Below are 24,184 nucleotides of genomic sequence, written 5' to 3'. Positions count from 1 at the left end.
GACTAGCCTTGAACTTGTGATCCTCCCAAGTAGCTTGGATTATTGGTGTGTGCACTATGTCTAGCCATCTACTTATTTCTAATTGCACGTACCAGCATCATTTCAAACTCAACATTGCTCAAATGAAATGGATTACTTTTACCCTCAAATCATGTTCTTTTTCTCACTTTGATTTTTGAAATGATTATTAATTTGTTTTGTTTTTTATTGTAGGCTCTTCAGCAAAAGCCCTTGTCAGTTTAAAAGGTAAGAATTATATTGTTTTTGGGGATGTTTATAACCTAGAAATTTAATTAATAAAATTAATTTTGACATTATTTCTCTTTCCTTCTGTTATTATTTATTTTAGCTATTGATTTTTACTGATAACTTGAAATTCATAAGCTTTTAGAACATATAAATTGTCCTGAATTATTAGAAATTAAGAAAAGTTTTTTTCCTAAAATTATTTTAAAAACTCCAAACTACACATTTTAGAAAGATCTTATATAAATTTAAAGCATTTATTAAACCTGTGCTGAGCTGTATGTTTGCATAATGGTTTATCTTTTCTTCTAAGTAATAATGCAAGTTCCCTGCAATAAAAGAAGAATAGTACTTTTCTCTTAATGAGAAAAAGCTAGATGACATTCCTTGATCTCATTATTTCTTTTGAATAGGTACAGTAAACTAGCCCTCTTAATATGGTTCATTTTAAATTTTATCTCTTGGTTAAGATTCTACTAGGTAAATAAATTGGGAACCAAGCTAAATATTCTCAAAATTCATTAGTCCTTTGTGTCTTTAAAGCTACTGTGTTGTGCTTTGTAGTGATTTATCAAATGAAGACCTGTTCGAGACAACTTATCTTCTAGAATACCTTGGTTGGTTTGCCTAAACAGATCAATTCCATCACTCTTCTTTTTTTGGTGCTGTGGATTGAATCCAGGACCTCATCACGTACTCTGTCACGGAGCTATATCCCACACCCTCCACTTCTTTTCTTTTGTCCTTCTTAAAATATACATGTGGGGTTGAGTGCTCATGCCTGTAATCCCAGTGATTCAGGATACTGAGGCAAGAGGATCGCAAATTTCAAGGCCAGCCTCATGCAATTTAGTAAAACCCTGTCTCAAAATAAAAATAAAAAAGGGATGGAGGTATAGCTCAGGGTAGAGTGCCCTAGATTTAGTACCCAGTATCACTCACTCATACACGCACACACACACACACATACAAATATCTATCTATAGATAGATCAGTCAATCTAGGGGGTAGGATTATAGAGCAATGGTAGAAAACTTTCCTAGTGTGTGTGAGGCCCTGGATTCAATCCCTAGTATTGGCCTCCACCCTGCAAAATAGATAAATAGATAGATAGATAGATATCTGAAAAAGTATTCTGATCTTTTTCTCCCAATATTAAATCCATTTTTCTTTCTTTTCTTTTTTGGAGACAGGTCTCCCTATCTTGCTCAGACTAACTTTGAACCCCTGGGCTCAAAGTATCCTCCCAAGTAGCTGCAGTAATAGGTGTACACTACGATGCCTGGCTATGTTTTATTTATTTTGTATGTGTGTATGTTTTTTTATTGTTCACAGTGCTGGGGATCAAACCTAGGGCCTCATACACACTAGGCAAGCACTGTACCACTGAGTCACACCCCTAGCCCTATTTCGTTTTTAAAAAAGAATCATACAGGGATTGGGGTTGTGGCTCAGCGGTAGAGTGCTAGCCTAGCACGCATGAGGCCCTGGGTTTGATCCTCAGCACCACATAAAAGTAAACAAGTGAAATGGAGACGTTGTGTCCAACTACAACTGAAATAAATAGATAAATATTAAAAAAAAGAAGAAGAAGAAGAAGAAGAAGAAGAATTATACAGGGGCTGGGGTTGTGTCCACCTAGCACGTGCGAGGCGCTGGGTTTGACCCTCAACACCACATAACAATAAATTTTAAAAAAGGCATTGTTTCCAGCTACAACTAAAATAAATTTCTTTTAGAAATTACTGATGAGCAACTAGAAGAGACTAAAAATAATTATCCTATCTATACTCATCCCAGTTTTCTATGAATCTCTACATATTTAAATATACCTTTCTACAAAAATTAAACTCACTCCCTTTTGTTTTTATAATATATTTAATCAATCACTTGTTTGAATTCTTCCTGGTTGTATACAACTCCATAGACCTTTTTTTAAATTAAGAAAAACAGAAACATCACATTAATTTTATTTTCATATATCAAGGGTTCCACATTTATTTATGTGTGGTACTGAGGATTGAAACCAGTACTTCACACATGCTAGGCAAGTGCTCTACCACTGAGCCACAAACCCAGCCCCAAGGGTTCCAAATATTGAAGCAAAAAAACGTGTGTCCTAAATTAGGAGTTAAAGGAAGAGATAGTTTTGGCAATTGAAGTGGAGGAATTATTAAAAAACAAAAAGAAAGGGGAAAAGATGGTATATGTTTCAGTATAGAAATTCAGTACTTTCAAGATGTATCACTTTATCAAATTATTAAGGGAATTGAACAGAAAAATATAGATAAGATTTTTTTATTCAAAATAAACTAAAATTATTACTACTGTATTTTTTCCACATGGGTGTATATTTCATATATATTGCTACCATTAAGTAGATAGTGCTCATGGTATGAAATCCTTTGAACTAAACTTAAATTTTATTAGTATTAATTATTCATTACAGAGGGAAGCTTATCTAACACATGGAATGAAAAGTACAGTTCTTTACAGAAAACCCCTGTTTGGAAAGGCAGAAATACAGGCCCTGCTGTGGAAATGGTAAGGAATGTGTTTTTCTTAGACTTTAATGATCATAGCTAACTTTTATTATTGTCATGTATAAATTCTTATAAGACAGGAAAAAATGTCCAAGGTTTTGTTATAACCACAAGAATTTGAGTCTTTAAGTAAAGGGTCATTGAACAGTATTTGACCTTAGATAAATTATCTGTAGTCAGTGATATCTGGTCATAATTAAGTATTTTAAAAAGAATTGTAGTGTATTTAAGTAGGAAAAAAACAAACAAACCCCCAGCAATAGCCAAAAGTCTTACTTTTTTTTTTATTTGTTCTACTTAGTTATACGTGACAGCAGAATGCATTTCAATTCATCATACATAAATGGAGCGCAACATTTCAATTCTCCGGTTGTACACAGTGTAGACATACCATTTGTGCAATCATACATGTACCTAGGGTATCATGTCCATCTCATACCACCATCTTTCCCACCCTCATAGTTCCTCCTTCCCCTCCCTTCTTCCCATCCAAAGTTCCTCCATTCTTCCCATGCACCATTCTAATCATAGATCAGCATCCACTAATCAGAGAAAATATTTGGCCTTTAGTTTTTGGGAATGTGGGGGAAAAGGTACACTCATTCATTGCTGGTGGGACTGCAAATGGGTATAACCACTTTGGAAAGCAGTATGGAGATTCCTTAGAAAACTTGGAATGGAACCACCATTTAACCCAGGTATCCCACCCCTTGTCTATACTTAAAGGACTTAAAATCAGCATACTATAGTGACATAGCCACACCAATATTTATAGGAGCTGAATGCACAATAGTTAAACTGTGGAACCAACATAGATGCCCATCAATAGCTGAATGGATAAAGAAACTGTGCTGTAAATTGATGTGAACATACTTTATATACAGAGATACAAAAAATTGTGCTCTATATGTGTAATAAGAATTGTGGTGCATTCCATTGCTGTCGTGTATTTAAAAAAATTTAAAAATCAATTAAAAAAAGAAACTGTGCTATATATATACAGTGGAATATTACTCGGCATTAAAAGAGAATAAAATTTTGGCATTTGCTCATAAATGAATGGAGTTGGAGAATATTATGCTAAGCAAAAGTCTTACTTTTTAATAGATACATAAAAAGTTTCTTGTGACTCTCGTTCCTGCAGCAAGATATATAAATAAGTGTTAGGTATTAAAATCAAGGATTAGTGCATTTGGAGGTGAAAAGTAGAAATGAGCATTAAATTTCATGACTAACAATTTTCAGATCTCTGTCTCTCGCCTGCCCAGTCAGGTAGCTAACAGGTTTTAGGGGTCAATCATCAAACAAGTCTAGAACTTGGATGGACAGCAGCAGTAGCCTGGGTAGTGGCCACAGTGTATGTAGGGAATTTTGTAGTTCCATCGCATCAGTTTCATCATTCTCTTCCTCCTCTCTGCTCATGGTCAGAGAAGGGGGATAGGGTAGAAGGAATTTAAATATGGGCTTTGAAGTGTAAAGACACAGTGGGTTTAATTTTAATTTGGTCTGTTGGTTACTGACCAAATTTTGTTAGCTCTGTGTACCCATTTCCCTTACAACTAGGCCTGAAAATCTTTCCTGAGTAGAAGGAAGTCTTTTAGAAAAGGATGTGGGTCTTATTTCTGTTTTGTTTATTCATGAAACCTCTAAACCTAAGGTGAACTATAAATTTTGAAAAAAATATTACCCATTAGTGTATTATGTACTTTTGCTACTTAATTTTTTTTTTTTTTTTAGTTTTAAAGAATGTTTTCAAGTATCTTGTTTTTTTCTTACAAATGGAAATTCAATTAATAATTTTGACAGCTGATCTAGTATAATATTATATACATTTAGGCATATTATTCTAGAGTCATTTAATGTGTTTGTTCCAGCCCAACTTTATGCAGCAGACATGTAATTCACCCAACTGGTATTAACCAATATAATTTGAACTGGAATTTCCAGAATTTATTTTCCTATCTTCATCATCTAAGGCTTCCAGACTATTAAGGAGCTTAAGTTTTAGTTTTAGTTTAATCAGAGAAGTATTGCATTTGTGAACACATTGCATAAATATATATTTTTGTTTTCTAAATCTAAGATTATGTGGCTTTATGTACTTTGTAATACTCATACTTAGTCCTTTCATTACTGTTGATAATCCAGAGTTAGCTCTGTTTTCCAAATATAGGATTATATTTTGGAACAAAAATGAGGAGTATTCTGCTTTTTCATTAAATAAAAAATTTATATCATAGCCTTTTAGAAATTCAAAACGAAGTCGACTCTTTTCTGATGAAGATGACAGACAAATAAATACAAAGTCACCTAAAAGAAACCAGAGGGTTGCAATGGTTCCACAGGTATGTGTATGCTAAAATTTTTTCATGTGAAAGGAAGTAAACAGTTGCTCAATGCAATAAAGTTGATATGTATTCTTTTATATTTGTGTAACAGTTTCATTTCTTTAATTCAGTACTGCTGCTCAGATCCTATTTTAGTGACCTAGAAAATTTTATGGGTTTTTTTGGGTAACTTTAAACCAGTAGAAAGCCAGTCATCATTCTGTAACCATGAAGATAGTTGACATTAAACAAATTTGATTTGGCAGTATCAAATCAGTTTGGAATTTTGCATGGAAATAAGTGGGGAGAAAAGTTTATCACCAAGGGAAGTATTTTCTTTATCCAAAAGAAGAAAATATATAACATGAAATCATATTTCCTTTCCTTTTTTATTTTCATTTTTTGGAGGTGCTGGGGATCAAACCCAAAGCCTTAGACATTGTCAAGCACTGCACCACTGAACTACACCCAACCTCTCCTTTTATATTTTTTACATTTTTAAAAAACTCATTGGGCAGGTAAGAATCAAAGGAATGAAAATTGGACAAGAAAATATTAACTTTAAGAATAATGTAATTTTTCTCCTATCAAATTTATAACTTGATATAATTATTCCTATTTTTGTTCTTTTCAAAATATTTTTAGTTGTCAGTGGACCTTTATTTTATTTATTGATATATGGTGCTGAGAATGAAATTCAGTGCCTCACATATGCTAGGCAAGTGCTCTGCCACTAAGCCACAAACCCAGCCTTATAAAGTATTATAAAGCAAAAATTTTCAATACAATAATAGAAGTGGGTTTCTCATCAAATAAAGACATGCCCGGTAATATGCCCTACCCCCAAACTCTCAACTTTATGATAATTTTAAAAAGTAAAATATGTTCATCTTTTGTAGAATGAAAAAAATGCGTCTTAAACTTTTTTTTTTTTTAAGCATCAAGAAAATGTACAGAAACACCTGACATGCAATTTAAATTTTTTATTTCATTGAAAGTAAAATGTTGTGTTTCTTGGCTTGGTAGATGTTGAATATAAGGTCAAATGAATATAAGAAATAACTAAATAACAATTCTGTTAGATTTTGGAAGAACTGTTAGGGAAAGTCTGCATGATTCACACATACAGAAAACTTTGGTCTTTGTGACTCTGAAACAGCCTTGTCCAAGCTCTATCCACTGCCCTCTCTCCCAGGCACATCACTCCTTCTTGGACTGTTTCTAAAGTTTTTTCTAATTCTGCGCAATACAGAACAGTTATAAGACAAACATGATGTGAGATTTCTTTATATGGGAAAGTTTTATATACTCCTGAGTTTTTCTTTACTAGTCTTTACACCTCTTAATTTTTTCTGTTTTCATTTATGTGATGTGGCTTATTCTCTCACGCTTCTAGTCCTATTCTCTAAATCTGATGCATTTTGACCATATGTTTGCTTGTTTTTGGGTGCTGGGGATTAAACCCAGGACCTTGCACTGCCAGGCAAGTGCTTTTCCTGTGAGCTACATCTGAGCTTCTCTGTGTGCTTATTTAAAGAACACCATCCAAAATTCAAGAATTATGAAAACCAACTTGTATTGAGTACTTACTAAGCATTTCATATGTATTACTTTAATCTTCAACAACCCCATGAGATAGATTACTATCCCATTACTCCTCATTTTGCATATGAAAAAGCAGACATACAGAAGTTAAATATCTTGCTCAAGATCAGAAATCTGGAAAGTGAAGGTTGATACTAACATGGTAGGCAGCCTATCTGCAGAGTCCTGCTTTTTTAAATGAACAGGTTTATTGAGGTATAAACACATATTAGATAATTCATTACTTAAAAAAATATGCTTTCATGGTTCTTAACATGCACAGTCATCACCACAATTTTAGAATATTTTCATTACCTGCAGAAGAAACCTTGTACCAAGTAGTAGTCACTCCTCATTTTTCATTTATTGAATAAACCCTCAGAAGTATAGTTGCTACAAGGATATTTACATTTAAAATTTGGAAGATACTATCAAATAATTATCCATAAAACTTTAATAATTTATATTCCCATTAACAGTTTGAATTTATTTCCTCACACTCAACAGGAATGTCTTTAACATAATTTTATTATGTGTTACTGGATGTATGTAAATACATCCAACCAATATCCAACTTAAAAATGTGGGCCACTGATTCAATAGAAAGAAGTAGCACTTTTTGTGATAAGAATATTTGATGGTAATTTGGTTGTTATGCTAATCATCTCCTGACTTTCAAAATTTTTATTTTTACATTAAAATTTTAATTTTCCAAGTATGAGATCCTGAATTGGATTCTTTTTTTTTTAAAGAATTTTTTTTAATATTTATTTTTTAGTTTTCGGCGGACACAACATCTTTGTTTGTATGTGGTGTTGAGGATCGAACCCGGGCCGCACGCATGCCAGGCGAGCGCGCTACCGCTTGAGCCACATCCCCAGCCCCTGAATTGGATTCTAAAACAGATTACTATCAGTTTAAAAAAAAAAAAGGTGGAATTCAAATAAAATTCTTAATTTAAGACAGTTGTCATAGGAAATATGTAGTAGTATTTAACACATATAGTTTTTTAAAATGTAAATATTTTTCCAATTACACTTTAGCATCATTTCCCTGATATTGTTCCATACATCATTTGTATCTTTTTTTTCCCTACTCAAAAGTTTTTGGGTTTTTTTGAGTCAGACACAATGGTGCACACCTGTAATCCCAGCTATTCAGAGGCTGCCAGGAGTATCACAAGTTTAAGGCCAACCTCGGCAATTTAGGGAGACCTTGCTTCAAAATGAAAATAAAAAAGGCTGGGGATATTTCTCAGTAGACTGCCCTGGGTTCACAATCTAGTACCATGAAAAAAAAAAAAATTTTTTTTTTTCTCCTATCTGGCTACATTGATACATAGGCAAACAGAATTCAATATTTTGTTTCTTTTTACCAATGTATAATATTCATTCTTATACAATACCATAATTTATTTACAAGTTCTCCCATTTGGGAGCATTTAAATGGTTTCTAAGTTTTCACTCCTAAAAACAATGCTGCAGTGAACATCCCAAGCATGTTTGTATAAATTTGCAAGTGTTTTTCTAGGACAGATGCCTAAAATGTGGAATTGCTGGATCATAGGGTATGCACATTTAAAGTTTTTAAAGTAGTGCCAAATTATGCTTTCTCCCAACAATATAGCAGAGTCCTTGTTTTCCCAGATGCTGGCCAACTCAGTATATAAAACATCCAGATTTTTTGTAATCTGATATGTAGAAATAAACTCTTTTCCCGCTAGCCCTGGGGAATCAACCCAGGGGCACTCTACCATTGAGCCACATGGTTGGCTCTTTATACTTTTTATTTTGAGATAGGGTCTCAGGAAATTGCCAATTCTGGCCTCAAACTTGCTATTCTCTTGCCTTAGTCTGGTGAGTAGCTGGGATTACACGTGTGTGCCACTGTGCCTTGTTTTTGTTGGCATTTAATCTATAAGTGAGGTTGAGATACTTTTCAATGTTCAAAACTATTTCTTTAAATTGTTTCTTTCCTGTTTTTCTATTGGATTTTAGTTGTTTTCTTGCTAATTGATAAGACTTTAATATGTATTAAGAATATTAACCTTTCCCTGTTTATATTGGTTATAATTTTTTTTCTTTTGTAGTTTGGGTTTTGATTTTGCTTCTATATTGTTCAACAAGCAGGATTTCAAAAAAAAATTAACTGTGCTTTTTATAAATTCTTGAGTTTGTCATGCTTGGAAAGGCCTAGGTCCCTAACCTAAAATTTATAGTCTGAGAATTCTTACGTATTTCTTCTTACTTTATTTTTTTTAGATGTTTAAATCTTCAATATATTTGGAACTTATTTTGGATTAAGTAAGGAAGTTAAACTGCAGCCTATTTTTTCTCCCCAGGTTCTATTAGTTGGTCTGGTGATATTTAATATAATCCATCTTTTATATATTTATTTAAAATGCTTTCTTCATCACAGACTAAATTCCTAATATATATATATATATATATATATATATATATATATGTGGGGTTACTTCTAAACTTTCTATTTCTGTGTCTACTGAGTGTTTATATGTGCTAATGTCAAATTGTTTTAGCATGATTTTATGTTATCTTTTAATGTCTGAGCAAGATATTATGTATGTTTATTTTTTTAGATTTTTTGCTGAGTATTCTTGGACATCTATTTTATGTATGTTTATTTTTTTAGATTTTTTGCCCAGTATTCTTGGACTTTTATTTTTTCACATGAACTTTAGAATCAACTTGAGTAGGAAAAAATTTATTGGGATTGCATAATATTATAAACTTATTTATAGGAAATGACATATATATAAAATGTAGACTACTTATTCAAGAACTGGTTGTGATTCCACTTATTTAAGTCCTTAATTGCTCTCAATAGTTAATTTTTTTTCCATTTCTTTGCACATTTCTTAGGTATATTTCTAGATACTTAATATTTTGTTCTTATCATTTTTACTATCAAAAACAGGATTTTTCTTATTTTTGCTTCATCCCCCTATTGGGGATTGAACCCAAAGGGTGCTGTACCACCAAGCTACATCCCTAGCCCTTTTTTATTTTTTATTTTGAGACAGCGTCTCTCTAAGCGGCTGAGGCTGGCCTCGAACTTGCAATCTTCCTGTCACATCCTCCTGAATTGCTAGGATTAACAGGTGTGTGTACTCAGCTTTTCTTTTATTATCTAACCATTTCTCATTTATTTTTAGAAAAGACAGTGTTTTTTTTTTATAGTGACTCTTTTTAAGATACTGATCTTTACATATCAACTTTGTATTCATCTACTTTATTTAATTTTCTTTTAATGATTACAGTTTTTTGTTTTTTTTTTTTAATTAACTTTTCTGGGACAGTCATGTCACTTGAAAATAGTGGTAGTTATGTCTTCTTTCTGTTTTTTATTTCTCTTACCTATTTGGCCAATTCCTTCAAAATGGGGTTTAAAAATAGTAGTAATAGTTGATCTCTTGGTTATATTCCTCATTTAAATTAAAGTGATTTTAGTATTTTATGTTTTAGTACCAGGGATTGAACCCAGCGGTGTTTAACTGCTAAGCCATATCCTTAGCCTTTTGTATTTTTTATCTTCATATTTATTTATTTATTTTGGTGTAACAGGGTTTGAACCAGGGTCACTTGGCCACTGAGCTACATCCCCAGCCTTATTTTGTATTTTAAAGACAAAGTCTCACTAAGTTGCTTAGCACCTTGCCATTGCAAGGCTGGCTTTGAACTTGTGATCCTCCTGTCTCAGCCTTCTGAACCACTGGGCTCATAGGCATGTGCCACTGCGCCTTGCTGTATTTTTTATTTTGAGACAGGATTTCACTAAGTTGCTTAGGGCCTCACTAAGTTGATGAGGAAGAATGATACTGATTTCTTTTTTCCCCACTACTGGGGATCAAACCTAGGGCCTTAGCTTGCTAGGCAGGGGTTTTACTACTGCACTACATCTCCAACCCAGTACAGATTTTTGGATTGCAGTTTGGAAAAATGGGTTTTATCAAGTGTTTTAGTCTGTTTTCTCTTGCTATGACTGACTACTAACAAGTAATTATTTATAAAGAAAACTAGTTTATTTTGGCTCAAGGTTCTGGAGGTCTAAGAGTGTAAAGAGTGTAGTGTTGGCATCTGCTCAGCATCTGATGAGGGCCTTCTTGGCTCTGCTGGATCATGGTATGGTACATCATATCACATGCCAAGACAGAGCAAGTGTGCCAGAGAGATCTTGCTTTTATAAAACAAAGCTACTCTTAACAAGCTATTAATCTGTGAGTTGATTAATCCATTCATGTGTGTGGAGCCCTCATGACGTAACACCTCTTAAAGGTCCTCTCAAATACCATTAACATGTTACTTTGGAGATTAAGTTTCAACTCATGAAATTGAGTGGACACATTGAACCTATTGCATCAAGTTATGAAAGGATCCATTTATTTTTATTTTGTTGTTCTGTCTAGTTCAAGGTTTGTTGATCTTTTCAAAGAATTTGTGGTTTCACTGATTTTTTTTTTTAATTTCTATTTATTTCTGCTTTAATCTTATTTCCTTCCTTCAGGTTGCTTTGCATTTATTTTGCCTTCCTTTTTCTTGTTTCTTACAGTGGAAAGGTAGTGCTATGATTTGTTTTCCCACAGTTTCAAGTGTTGAAATATAATCCCTACTATGAGGTATGAAGATAATGGAAACTTAAATCTGACTATGGTGTTTAAATGCGGGGCCTTTGGGATGTGATTAGATAAGGTCATGGGGTGGAACTTCAATGATTGAATCCTGTTGGCTTTTTTTTTTGGGGGGGGGGGGGCCTGGGGATTAGACTCGGGGGTACTCAACCACTGAGCCACATCCCCAACCCTATTTTGTATTTTATTTAGAAACAGGGTCTCACTGAGTTGCTTAGTGCCTTGCTTTTGCTGAGGCTGGCTTTGAACTCGTGATCCTCCTGTCTTAGCTTCCTGAGCTGCTGGGATTTATAGGCATGTGCCACCACACCTGGCTCCTGTTGGCTCTTATAAGAAGATGGAGAAAGATCAGACCAATACTTAGACACACAATCCATAAGCTCCTTGACTTTTACCATGTAATGTCTTGCATTGTCTTGGGACTCTGTCCCCAGAAGGCCATCACTAAAATGTGGCCCCTTGACCTGGGACCTCCAGAACTGTAAGCTGAAATAAATTTCTTTATAACTTAACTACTCTATGGTACTATATTATTGGCAACAGAAAAGAGGTTAATGTTGGTAGTTTGAGATCTTTCTTTTTTTCTAATATAGATTAGACTAAAACTAAAGTTTATAGATTAAATTTTCCTTTAAGCACTACATTAGTTCTATCATAAAATTTTTGATGTGTTGTATATTTGTTTTTCATTCATTTCACCTATTTCCATTCTAGTGAGTCTGTTTTTTGTTTTTGTTTTTGTTATTTTTCGGTACTGGGGATTGAACCCAGGGGTGCTTAACCATTGAGCTACATCCCCAGTCCTTTTCATATTTTGTTTTGAGACAGGGTCTCACTAAGTTGCTTAGGGCCTCGCTAAGTTGCTGAGGCTGGTTTTGAACTCATGATCCTCCTGCCTCAGCCTCCGGAGCTCTGGGATTACAGGCATGCAGCATTGTGCCCAGTCTATTAAGTTTGTTTTTAATGGGTATTATTCATGTCTTTAGCATCAGTGGAAGTGATTATGACTTTTCTTGTTTTGATTTATTAATAATGAAAATGCATTAATAATTTCCTAATATTGTATCATCCTTGTATACTTATATGAATTCCACTAGGTTGTGTTGTATTCTTTTTATGTTCCAGTGGTAAAGTTTTGGTTTTTTTTTTTTTTTTTTTTTTAAGTTTTCTTTTAGTTGTAGCTGGACACAATACCTTTATCCTATTTATTTTTATGTGGTGCTGAGGATTGAACCCAATGTCTCACACGTGCTAGGCAAGCGCTGTACCACTGAGCCACAGCCTCAGCCCCAAGTTTCTTTTTTTTTACATATTTATTTTTTAGTTACAGGTGGACACAGTATCTTTTTTTATTTTTATGTGGTGCTGAGGATCAAATCCAGTGCCTCATGCATAGTAGGCAAGCACTCTACCTCTGAGCCACAACCCCAGCCCAAGTTTCTTTTTTTTTTTTTAATATTTTTTTTTAAAGAGAGAGAGAGAGAGAATTTTTTAATATTTATTTTTTAGTTATCGGCGGACACAGCATCTTTGTTTGTATGTGGTCCTGAGGATCAAACCCGGGCTGCACGCATGCCAGGCGAGCGCGCTGCCGCTTGAGCCACATCCCCAGCCCCCAAGTTTCTTTTTAATTAAACTGTTATTAAGGATTTTAAAAATCCATACTCGTGAGTGATATTTTCTGCAGTTTTCTTTTATTATACTTTGCAGCTTTTGTTATCATGATGACTTAACACTAGTGAAGCTTTTTTCCCTTCTTCAGTAATCTAAAATATTCGCATGGCGTTAGAGTTCTCTGACTTGGTATAGAATTCATTTCTGGGCCCACTGCTTATTTGCATGCATCTGTGTATTCCCTCTTTCTGCCTTCTCAGCAGAGTACCTTTATTATTTTTATTTTTTTGGTTGCTGGGAATTGAATCCAGGATCTCAAGTGTTCAGCCACTGAGCTACATACCCAGCCCAGCAGAGTTCCTCTTACTGAACTCTTCTGACCCATGACGGGTAGGAATATTTCATATGAATCTCTTCTTCCTGTGTACTTAAATTGATAATGTGTTGCAGTGTGAACATGATGGGGGCAAATATTTCACTTTCCTTGTGAGACTGTGTTGTGAGACTTGAGGCTTTAACTTTGTCAGAAATAATCATGTTTGTTTATTAAACAATAAATTCCATGTGAAGTGCTATAAAAATTTTTGAGTACTTAAATATAACTCACCTTTTTAAATCACTGTTTTAAATGTTTATTTTTACTTAATAGAGCTACAATTTATCTTTTTTTTTTTTTTTTAATCATATAGAAATTTACAGCAACAATGTCAACACCAGATAAGAAAGCTTCACAGAAGATTGGTTTTCGGTTACGGAACCTACTCAAGCTTCCCAAAGCACATAAATGGTGCATATATGAGTGGTTCTATTCAAATATAGATAAGTATGTATCATGACTTATATCATGAATATTACTTGAACTAGAAATTTTAAGTTTTTCAAATGTTATGAACTGCAACTTTTTTATAGTCTTATTTTGATTTTAGATCTTATTTTTCTTGAGTTCACTTTTCTTTTTCTCTCTTTTTTTTCTTTTCTTTTTATACATGGTCTTGTTATATTATCCAGACTAGTCTCAATTCCTTGGCTCAAATGATTCTGCCTCAGGCTCCCAAGTAGCTGGGACTACCAGTGTATGCCACCATACCCAGCAGTTGAATTCAGTTTTCTATTCCTCGTTGCAGTTGGATTTATTTCTGTTTCCCATAGTTTTCTACCCTAGCCTTTTGGGGGAATTTTTTGTTAAAAATTAAATGAAAGTATAATTTCTGCATTATAGTTAACAAAGACTATAGAGATACCCTAAACAAAGCTCCTTTATTTGCAATGAATGAGATTTATTTTATAAATCTAGTGCTAGTGTAATAATATAGAAACTATTATTAATGGTAAAAATGGCTCAATAAGATGTTTTAGGAGGGTAATCTTTATATTTTAGGGATGATACTTAAGCATTTTAATTATACATAAATGTTTAAGTAGAAGAGATTTGGCTGAAATCCAGTTATTTGACAATAGAAGTTAATGAGGAAAAGTTCTGATTTCTAATCTATCCTTGTATGGCTGTTATTGGTGCATATTGTGCTGGCTATTTATCTTTATTTTCCTTTTAGTTTCCAAACCATTACCTACTCTGAAGTTTGTGAATCTAATGGTTGTACATATTTGAGCACAAGGCACTATTGTATGAGACTGGATTCGTGGTTTCTCACACTGTGAATAGTATTTTATTTTTTTCACAGGTTTTCAGTAGGTTTAAGAAAGCTTTCAGGATGTCCTATTGTGACCTGAGTTCTTCTGGGATTCCCTAAAACTAATCTGATCCTCTGGCATCCTCCAGGCTTAGTCACAAAGAGTGATACTCTTGGGGCAAAGATGGCTTTATAGCTGGCATTATTGTTTGTCTTTATCAGATATAATGCCAGGGCCAGGACAGCATCCCAAAATATATAGTCATATAGATGATTGAACAAAATCAGTTTCTTCTGGAATCTCACAGGCAACATTTCTTGAGTAATTTATATACAAACAGTTGTTTCACGGTACCAAGGATTTAGTTTCAATATTTTGAATTTGTATCTGTTTTTTCTATAGATAGGGTCAATATGAAAGTTTAACATTTTTTGATTAGTATGGTGTGGAAAATTGGAATGCATATTTTGAATTTTGTGTCTTTTAAGAAAACAACATGCATTAACCAATAAAATACCATTTCTGTTTTACAGACCACTTTTTGAAGGTGATAATGACTTCTGTGTATGTCTAAAGGAATCTTTTCCTAATTTGAAAACAAGAAAATTAACAAGAGTAGAATGGGGAAAAATCAGGCGGCTTATGGGAAAACCACGGAGGTAAAAAAATATTATTTTTTTAAAATAAAAATAATAAATAGGTGATAGTATCATTATGACATTAATTATGTGTGTGTATGTGTGTGTTATTGGGGATTGACCCAGGAGTGCTCTACCATTGAGCTACATCCTTAGTCTTTTTATTTTTTTATTTTCTAAGTTGCTGAGGCTGACCTTGAACTTGCAGTTCTCCTTAGCCTTCCTAGTCACTGGAATAACGTGTGTGCACCACTGCACCTAGCCATAGTTTTTTTTGTTTTTAATCTATAGATGACTAGTACCAAAATATAACTTTTCAAAATAATGGATTATATGTCATTATATTCTGTTAAACAACTTTAATGAAGGTCTTTTATATTTATCATCTTATGATTAAATGTACAATTTCATTTTTGTTCTAAACATGGGTTTAACATAATTTTACTGTTTTATATTACCTGTGTCCTCCTGTGTTCCAAAATATTTAAGAATGTCCTAAAAGTATTTAAGTAAGCTCTAAAATTATGTGTACATTGTTATTATCTTGTTTGAAACCCTTTGTCACTTCAAGAGGTTTCCTTCAATTACCTATTTTACTTTATGTAAAAACAGAAAAGAAATTAATCTATCTTTTTCAAAATTTCTCTTTGTGTGAAATGATGTTCCCTTTTCTAGTGTTATCCTACCTAGTAACACAGTAGAAACCTTATATTACTTTGTAGTGAAATTTTGAAATATGTTAGAAGCAGAATTAGATTATCAGTTCTATATCTGTCAGCTTAGTAAAAGCATGTGTAAGACTTTTTCATTTTTAAATGGTGGGAAAGTTTAAGGAAGGTCTAGAAAGTGACTTAGACAAATAGGAATGGAACTTAGTTTTAAAGATCTCCATAGATGAAATACAAGGAGAAATTTTAACTGAGGGGTTGGGGATTTAGCTTAATGATAAAACACTTTCTTAGCATGCACGAGTCCCTGGATTCAATCCCTAGCACCACAAAAAAAAAAAAAAAAAAAAGAATTTTTAATTGAACTTCTAATATTTATTTTATCCCTCTTTTATAAGGTAGTCTTGCTGATAATATTTTTAATATTTTCAACATTTATAAGAACAAAATTAAAATTTAGTTTGTTACTTGGTGTGTTTTATACTGAAAAATATATGATCTTTGATAATCACATTAGACTATTTGAGACTTTTTGTTGTGATTTTGCATGTTTTAGCATATTGAACTATACTATTTCTAATTATTGTCTACCAGATAGGATATCAGTTACTATTTATTTTCCTCTCTTAATTCTGTAGGTCTTTTTGAGTATATAATAGTTCTCTTATACTTATAGTCCTTTAATTCCATGAAAGTTAATTGAAAGTTGAAGTCTTTTCTTAACAAAAGTTTATACTTTTTCTTTCCCTTCAGAAGTCAAAGTATAATACATATTATTCATACAATATACTTTTTTAAAAAAAAATTTTTGTAGTTGTAGGTAGATAGCATGCCTTTATTTTATTTGTTTATTTTTATGTGGTGCTGAGGATCAAACCCAGTGCCTCACACATACTAGGCAAGCACTCTGCCACTGAGCTACAGTGCCAGCCCAGAGTATACTTTTTGAAATATTCTAATCTTAAAAATTGGTTTATAGTGAGAGAAGGGGAAAGGGTATGGGGATAGGAAAGATGGTGGAATGAAACAAACATCATTATCCTAGGTACATATATGACTGCACACGTGGTGCAACTCTACACCATGTATAACCAGAGAAATGAAGTTGTGTTCCATTTGTGTTCAATGAATCGAAAAAATTTCTGCTGTCATCTATAACTGATTAGAACTAATAAAAATAAATTTAAAAAAATCATTTGGTAAAACTACACCGTTAGAAAGGAGCTGATACAGTGGCACATTGCCTATAATCCCAGGGACACTGGCAGGCTAAGGCAGGACCACCTTAGGGGAACTTACTGAGAACCTGTCTCAAAATAAAAAATAAAAAGAGCTGGGAATGTAGCTCAGTGGTAGAATGCCCCTGGGTTTAATCCCCAGTACCCACCCACCCACCCTCCCCCCACACACAAAAAAAATTGAAAGGAAGAAACAAACAAGGTGTATCTGAACAAGTGGGAAGACACATGATCTTAGAAAAGAAGACACAACATCCTAAATTCATCTGTAAATTATTCATTCCCAATGAAAGTATCATTAGCCTCTTTTTTTCTTTTAAGCTGATAACTCTAAAATTCACATTTCAAAAGGGAAAATCAAATAGGGAAATTCTGAAAAAACAAACTAATGAAGAGAGAATTTATCAGATATTATTTGAAGTATTGGAATAATCACTAGGATTGAGATTGAAAATATAAGGGCTAGAATACAACATAGATTATTAAGTGACCATAATTAAAACAATGTGAGAGTGCACATAAATAGAATATGAATGAAGAATAAACAGTCCACACACAATCATGGAAGTCTAAAGAAATTTAATAAAACAGTTTCAGTGGTTACCTTTCAAGTACATGGAGAAGGAGAATGGATTATTATTTTGTTTGGTTTGATTTGGTTTGGTAAGTATGGATTGAATCCAGGTTTGTTTTACCACTGATTTATATCCCTAGCTCTATTTTATTTTTATTTTTCATTTTGAGACAGAGTCTCACTAAATTGAGGAGGCTGGCCTGAATTTGTAATCCTCCTGCCTTAGCTTCCCAACTAACTGGGATTACAGGTGTGTACCACCATGCCCAGCAGATTGTTTGTTTAATGGAGATCAAAACTACTGTGTAGATAACCCACTTGAATCAAAGTGTGGAATATGATATGTCAAGAAATTTGTAATGTTTTGAACAACCCACAATAAAAAATTAAAAATATTTAAAAAAAAAAGAAAAGTATGAGTACAAATAAAATAAAAATTATATGATTTATAAAATTTTTTTAGATGTTAATGGATTTTTATTTTATTCATTTATTTATATGTGGTGCTGAGAATTGAACCCAGTGCCTCACACATGCTAGGCAAGCACTCTACTACTGAGCCATAGCCCCAGCCCTAAATATTTTTTAAATGAAACAACAAAACGATTGGAGAAAACCAGCATATTGTGAATCTTGAATTGGAAAAGGTTTTTCTAATAGGCCCTGCAGCTGAGAGCCATAAGAAAATATCAATAAATTGACTTCCTAAAAATAACATTTTTCATGACCAAGAAACAACAAAAAGTCAAAAGATAGCAACAGAACTATCTATAATTGTTATTATAGACAGAGGGTTAACTCCCTAATTTGTAAAGAACTCCTATAAGTCTATAAAAAAAATCAAATAACTCATAGTAAAAAATGATTATAAACAGATAATTCATAAGAAAGGAAAAAATGGCTCTTCTAAATACGAAAAAATTTCAGTTTTTCTCAGGGAAAACTCAAAATCAGGGCTGAGATTGTGGCTCAGTGCCTAGCATGTGTGAGGCACTGGGTTTAATTCTCAGCACTGCAAATAAATAAATAAATAAATAAATAAATAAAGGTCCATCAACAACAAAAAAAGAAAAAGAAAAGTCAAAATCAAAGTGTGCTGGAGTACTGTTTTTTAATTCTCAGATTGACAAAGTTCATAAAGCTTTAACATGTTGGATTGGTGATACTATGTTGAAATAGTCATTTTTTTACATATTGCTGGTGAGAGATTAATTGTATATAATCTCTGGGGAGAAATTTGATAAAAATTGATCAAATTTATGAATTTTCATTCTCTTGAGCCTAATTCTTCTAAGAGGTCATATCACAGAAATACTTGCACACAGGTGAAATGACATGTGCAAAGGTATTTATTGCAATATTGTTTGTAGTAGCGAAGATTGGCAACAATCTAAGTGTCATAAATTTGGGAAAGATTAAAGTATACTACCTAAAATAGAAAATTCCGAAACCACATAACAAAACAAAAATGATGGGCTAAAAGTGTAGTTCAGTGGTAGAGTGCAGGCTTAGCATGCACAAAACCTTGTGTCTATACCTGGCAACAAAAACAAAAATGGAGGATCTCTTTGTGTATTGGTAATAGAGTAATTTGCTAAGATATATTAAGAAAGAAATACAGAATACATAACAGATCATATTGTAGCCATTGAGAGAAGTAAGGAAAGAACATAAGTTTTTTTTTTTTTTTTTTTTTTTTACTTGTGTATGCCTAAAATATCAATGAAAGGCATATAAGAAATATATAATGGTCCTCTGGGAAGTAGACTGGGTAATTGAGAAACATGGGTATTAAAGTTTTCAATACCTTTTGAAATCTTTTAAATTTGAAACCATGTAAATATGTTAAATATTCTGTTTACATAAAATTTGACTGGTGGACACATTTATTTAATATCCAGAATGTGAGAAGAACTCTTCAAAATTCATTAAAACTCAAATAGCCCAATTAGCAAATTGGCAAAGGGTTTGGATAGATTTTTTACTATAGGTATAAGGATATTGAATAAGCACACAGAATGATGTTCAACATCATTAATCCTTAATAAGATGCAAATTAAACTACAATGTTCAAAATTACAAGACTGAACATACCAAATATTGGTGAGGGAAACCACCAAGGGAAACTTAAAGTCTCTTACACTGATAGTGGTAGTGTAAAATAGTATCGCCATTTTGGAAAACAGTTTGGCTCTCCTAGATGGAGTAGAATGAAAGAATAGGTTTATACAAAACTCACACAGGGCTGGGGTCGTGGCTTAGTGATAGAGTGCTTGCCTAGCATGTATGAAGCACTGGGTTCAATTCTCAGCATTACATATAAATAAATGAATAAAATAAAAGTCCATCAACATCTAAAAAATTAAAAAATATTAAAAAACCTCATATACTAATGTTCACATCAACTTTAATAGCAAACTGGAAGCAGCCCAAATGTCCAACAAGTGAATAGATAAACAAATTATGAAATATACAGTATAATATTATCAATAAAAATAATATACTGTTGATATGTGCAACAACATGGAACTTGTGATCCTCGTGCCTCATTCTCCCAAATAGCTGGGATTACAGGTTTGTACATGCTAAATGATTTGATTCATCCTAGAATTTGAAAATGGAAATAAGATAGGCCCTAGAGTTAAAAGTGAATTCAGTATTCAGACTTAAAGGCATGAAGTATGATTAGTTATGAGTTCATATACTGGCAGATCTCATCTTTAAACCTATATTGATATGCTCACTGGATCAGAGAGAAAATGTCATATTCTTCTGAATAGAATATTGAAATTGAACTTTATTGTTCAAAGGAGACCTAGGTTCCAGACATTTTTGTCAAAGGAGGGTGAACAAATCCTACTTTGTAGGAGGAATAATCTAGACGTACATGTAATCTTTGTCTTGCAACACCCTATTTCCTTTTTTTAATTAAAAGTAACTTACAGAGTAATAACTTCTACAATCCCATTTTTAAATCTAGCACTCAAAAGAAATGAGAAGAAAAAAGGGAAAAGTGAAATGGATGGTCAGACTTTTAAGTTTCTGTATAGGATAGTTATCAGTTTATATGATTTTTATAATTCTAGATGTTCTTCTGCATTTTTTGAGGAAGAGAGATCAGCATTAAAACAGAAACGGCAGAAAATAAGGCTCTTACAACAAAGGAAAGTTGCAGATGTTTCACAATTCAAAGATCTCCCAGATGAAATTCCTTTGCCCCTGGTTATTGGAACCAAAGTTACAGGTAAGTGAAGAAGACAAGCTTGTTACTATTGTGATTTGTCATTTTTAGCCAAGATAGTTTCTATTAGAGATTTAGAAAGATTTAGATTCTGCAGTAATTTACTGTATGTTATTTTCTCTTCATGTATGAAATATATTTTTAAAGGGTTCAAATTAACATGTACTACAGCATAAACTAAAAGCTATGAAGATAAAATTTTAAATTCATTAAAATAAGTACAGCTGTGAATTGTTAAAATTTTTGAAAAATTGCTCAGGACGCTGAAGTAAGAGAATTGCAAGTTTAAAGTCAGACTCAACAACTTAGTAAGACCCTGTCTCAAAATAAAAATAAAGGGCTGGTGGGTGAAGCCCATGGGTAGAGCACCACTGGCTTCAATTCCCAGTACCCTCACCCACACACACTTACACACTCATTAACTAATTTTTTAAAAAATATTTATTTTTGAGTTGTAGTTGGACACAATACCTTTATTTTATTTATTTACTTTTATGTGGTGCTGAGGATTGAACCCAGCGCTCAATTTTGTTCTGAACCTAAACCTACTCTAAAAATATATATATTTTAAAAAGTTAGTCAGTAAATTAAAAGCATCAGATCACCATCTTTAACAAGATAAAGGGAAAAAAAATAACAGTCCTATCAATAAGTACCAGTCATTTGACAATATTAATACTCATTGATGTGTACTAGAAATGAACTTCCTTACCCTGATAAATTTCTTATACAAAACTCTACTGACTGCTATATACTTATTTAGTGAAGTTTTTTAATGCTTTGCCATTAAGATTAGGAATGATGTAAGGATGTTCACCATTTCTACTCAACATTCTGTTGGAGTGCTGCAAGGCAAGATAGAGAGTTCAGAAATAGAGCCACACTCAACATGGGCAGTTGGTTTCATAATGGCACCAAAGCACTTCAGTGGAAGAACTAGATACCCATATGGAAATAAACTTAATCTAACATGGATCAATGGGCTAAACGTAAAAGCTGAAGCTATAAAACTTCTAATATCTGTGTGATCTGGATGTAAGCAAAGATTTCTTGGTGTGGACAAAGAGTTACCAAAAAAGCAAAAGATGATTCAACTTGAAATTTTCTATGCATTAAATGGCACCATTAGGAAAATAAATAGGTGCCATTAGGAAAATAAATAGGCACCATTAGGAAAATAAATAGGGGGAAAAATGATTCCAGGACATCTCTGAGAAAGGATTTATACTAAAAAATATAAAGAACTTTATAAATTAGTAATAAAAAGACAATCTGATTTTAAAAAGTAGATCAAATGTTTGAATAGACATACATTCAACATTTCCCAAAGGAAGATCAGTGAATACATGAAAATGCAAATTGGCAAAGATATGGAGCTTTTATAATTCCTGAACATTTTTTTGTGGGATTATAAAATGGTATACCACTTTGGAAAAAGCATGACAGTTTTTTATAAAATTAAAATACCTGCCCTATGCTCCAGCAGTTCTCTTAGGCATTTACTTAACAGAAATGAAAAACAACTGTCCACATAATAATCTGTAACAGAAAGTTCATACCATCTTTTAAGCACTCTTATCATTCTAATCTTATAGCCAAAACTTGGAATCATCCTATCATCAGGATACCGGATAAGCAAAATGTAATTTCTTAGAGTGGAGTACAACTCAGAGTAAAAAGAAATGAATTACTGACATTATATTGAGCAAAAAGCTAAACACTAAACAATGCTTATATTGTATGTTTCCATTTGTTCAAAATTAGAAAATGAACAAAACTAATTTATGGTGAAAAAAATCAGAAATGTGATTATTTCTGAAAAGGGACTTAACAGGGAAGAAGGAACCTTCTGAGGTGATTATCATTCTGAAACATGGTAAAGGTGTTTTTTTTCCATGGATATATTCAAAATAAAAAGAGCTGGGGAATATAGCTCATTGGTAGAGTGGTTCAGTCCCCCAGTACCACAAACAGTGACTGAACTTGAAAAAACAAAAACAAAAACAAAAAAACACAAGAGTTTTAAGGTACTCAAAGTGATGAAAAATTCAAATGATGGAGAAGTTTCAGAGAAGTGTCCAGATATGAAACTTTAGCCACATAATACAGGAAATTGTTTGGCCAAGTATCAGTTACTCTGAATAGTTCTAGAGCTCTCTGAAGCAGGAGAAGTCAAGTTGAAAAGATATTAGTCCCAAGTTTTCAGTTCTTTGAATATTTCAACAAAATTGATGCAGGTACATTAAAATAGGTCAGAAATTGTAATCTAGAGCTTATATATCCATATATATATTCATAAATATATTCATACATACATATTCATATATATGGAATTTTTTTTCAAGTGCTCTAATCATTCACTCATTACTTTCTAAAAAAATTTGTTTTAGTTGTTGATGGACTATTATTATTTATTTAAACACACGGTGCTGAGAACCAAACCTAGTGCCTCACATATGCTAGGAAAGCACTTTACTGCTGAGCTACAACCTCAATCCTCACCTATTACTTTTCTCAAAAGTATAGAACTCAGGCTGCTGATGGAGCTCAATGGAGAGCATTTGCCTGACATACACAAGACTGAATTTGATTCCCAGTACCACACACACACACAAGAAGAATAGAGCTCTAAAAACATTATTTATCTAGTATATTTATGAAGAATGAAAAAGGAAATTTTTAGAAAATGCTTCCAAAGCTCAAAGTGACCATAAATGGTATATTTATTTTTATTTTTAAAATTTTTTTCTTTTCTTTCCTATCTTTTACTTTTTATTCTCTTTAGATATACATGGCAATAGAGTATGTTTTGACATATTTTACATACATGGGGTATAACATTCTTTTTTTTAAACTTAGGCTGTGCAATATATTTAGTCAAACCAAAAAACTTACACAACAACTTAAGTAGATTTGATAAGATTTCATTCAGCTTGAAATTTATATTCTAGATAGAATGGGAAACTGCCTTTAGCTTAAAACACAATTGAAAAGCAAAATGGTTCCTGTTACAACTTGTGGGAGAGTGGAGGCCTGTGGAGAGCTGAGGCACTATAGTAGATTTAATGTTGCTAAGGCAGGTGCCAGCACATAGCCCAGAACAGAACTTAGCCCTAGTGCTGGCTTCTTTACTATGAAGGCAGTAAGGTCCTTGTTATAAAAGTTCAAACAAAATCCCAAAGTCCTAGAATCTTCCTGGAAGTGGCAGTGTACTGTAAGTTTATCACATAT

The 24,184-nt window shown here is 32.9% G+C and overlaps 1 protein-coding gene across 3 annotated transcripts in view; it reads left to right on the top strand.

Annotated features, from left to right (window-relative positions):
- Lin9 (lin-9 DREAM MuvB core complex component) overlaps positions 1 to 24,184 on the top strand; it is a 67,053-nt gene that overhangs the window by 5,607 nt on the left and 37,262 nt on the right. For 2 of the 3 annotated variants that reach the window (XM_058571862.1, XM_046419548.2), the window contains exons 2-7: positions 214 to 246; positions 2,696 to 2,790; positions 5,030 to 5,134; positions 13,652 to 13,785; positions 15,128 to 15,253; positions 20,799 to 20,956. In XM_058571862.1, coding sequence (XP_058427845.1) covers positions 214 to 246; positions 2,696 to 2,790; positions 5,030 to 5,134; positions 13,652 to 13,785; positions 15,128 to 15,253; positions 20,799 to 20,956 — 651 coding nt within the window. Of the gene's footprint in view, positions 1 to 213; positions 247 to 2,695; positions 2,791 to 5,029; positions 5,135 to 9,743; positions 9,822 to 13,651; positions 13,786 to 15,127; positions 15,254 to 20,798; positions 20,957 to 24,184 lie in introns of those variants that run through there. The other variant, XM_058571863.1, reaches the window with a different exon arrangement.

This window comes from Marmota monax, unplaced genomic scaffold (genome assembly GCF_021218885.2).
Source record: "Marmota monax isolate L192 unplaced genomic scaffold, Marmota_monax_Labrador192_F-V1.1 WCK01_AAM20220418_F8-fsc00153, whole genome shotgun sequence".
Classification (NCBI taxonomy): Eukaryota; Metazoa; Chordata; class Mammalia; order Rodentia; family Sciuridae; genus Marmota; species Marmota monax.
This window is presented reverse-complemented; position numbering and strand designations above follow the sequence as displayed.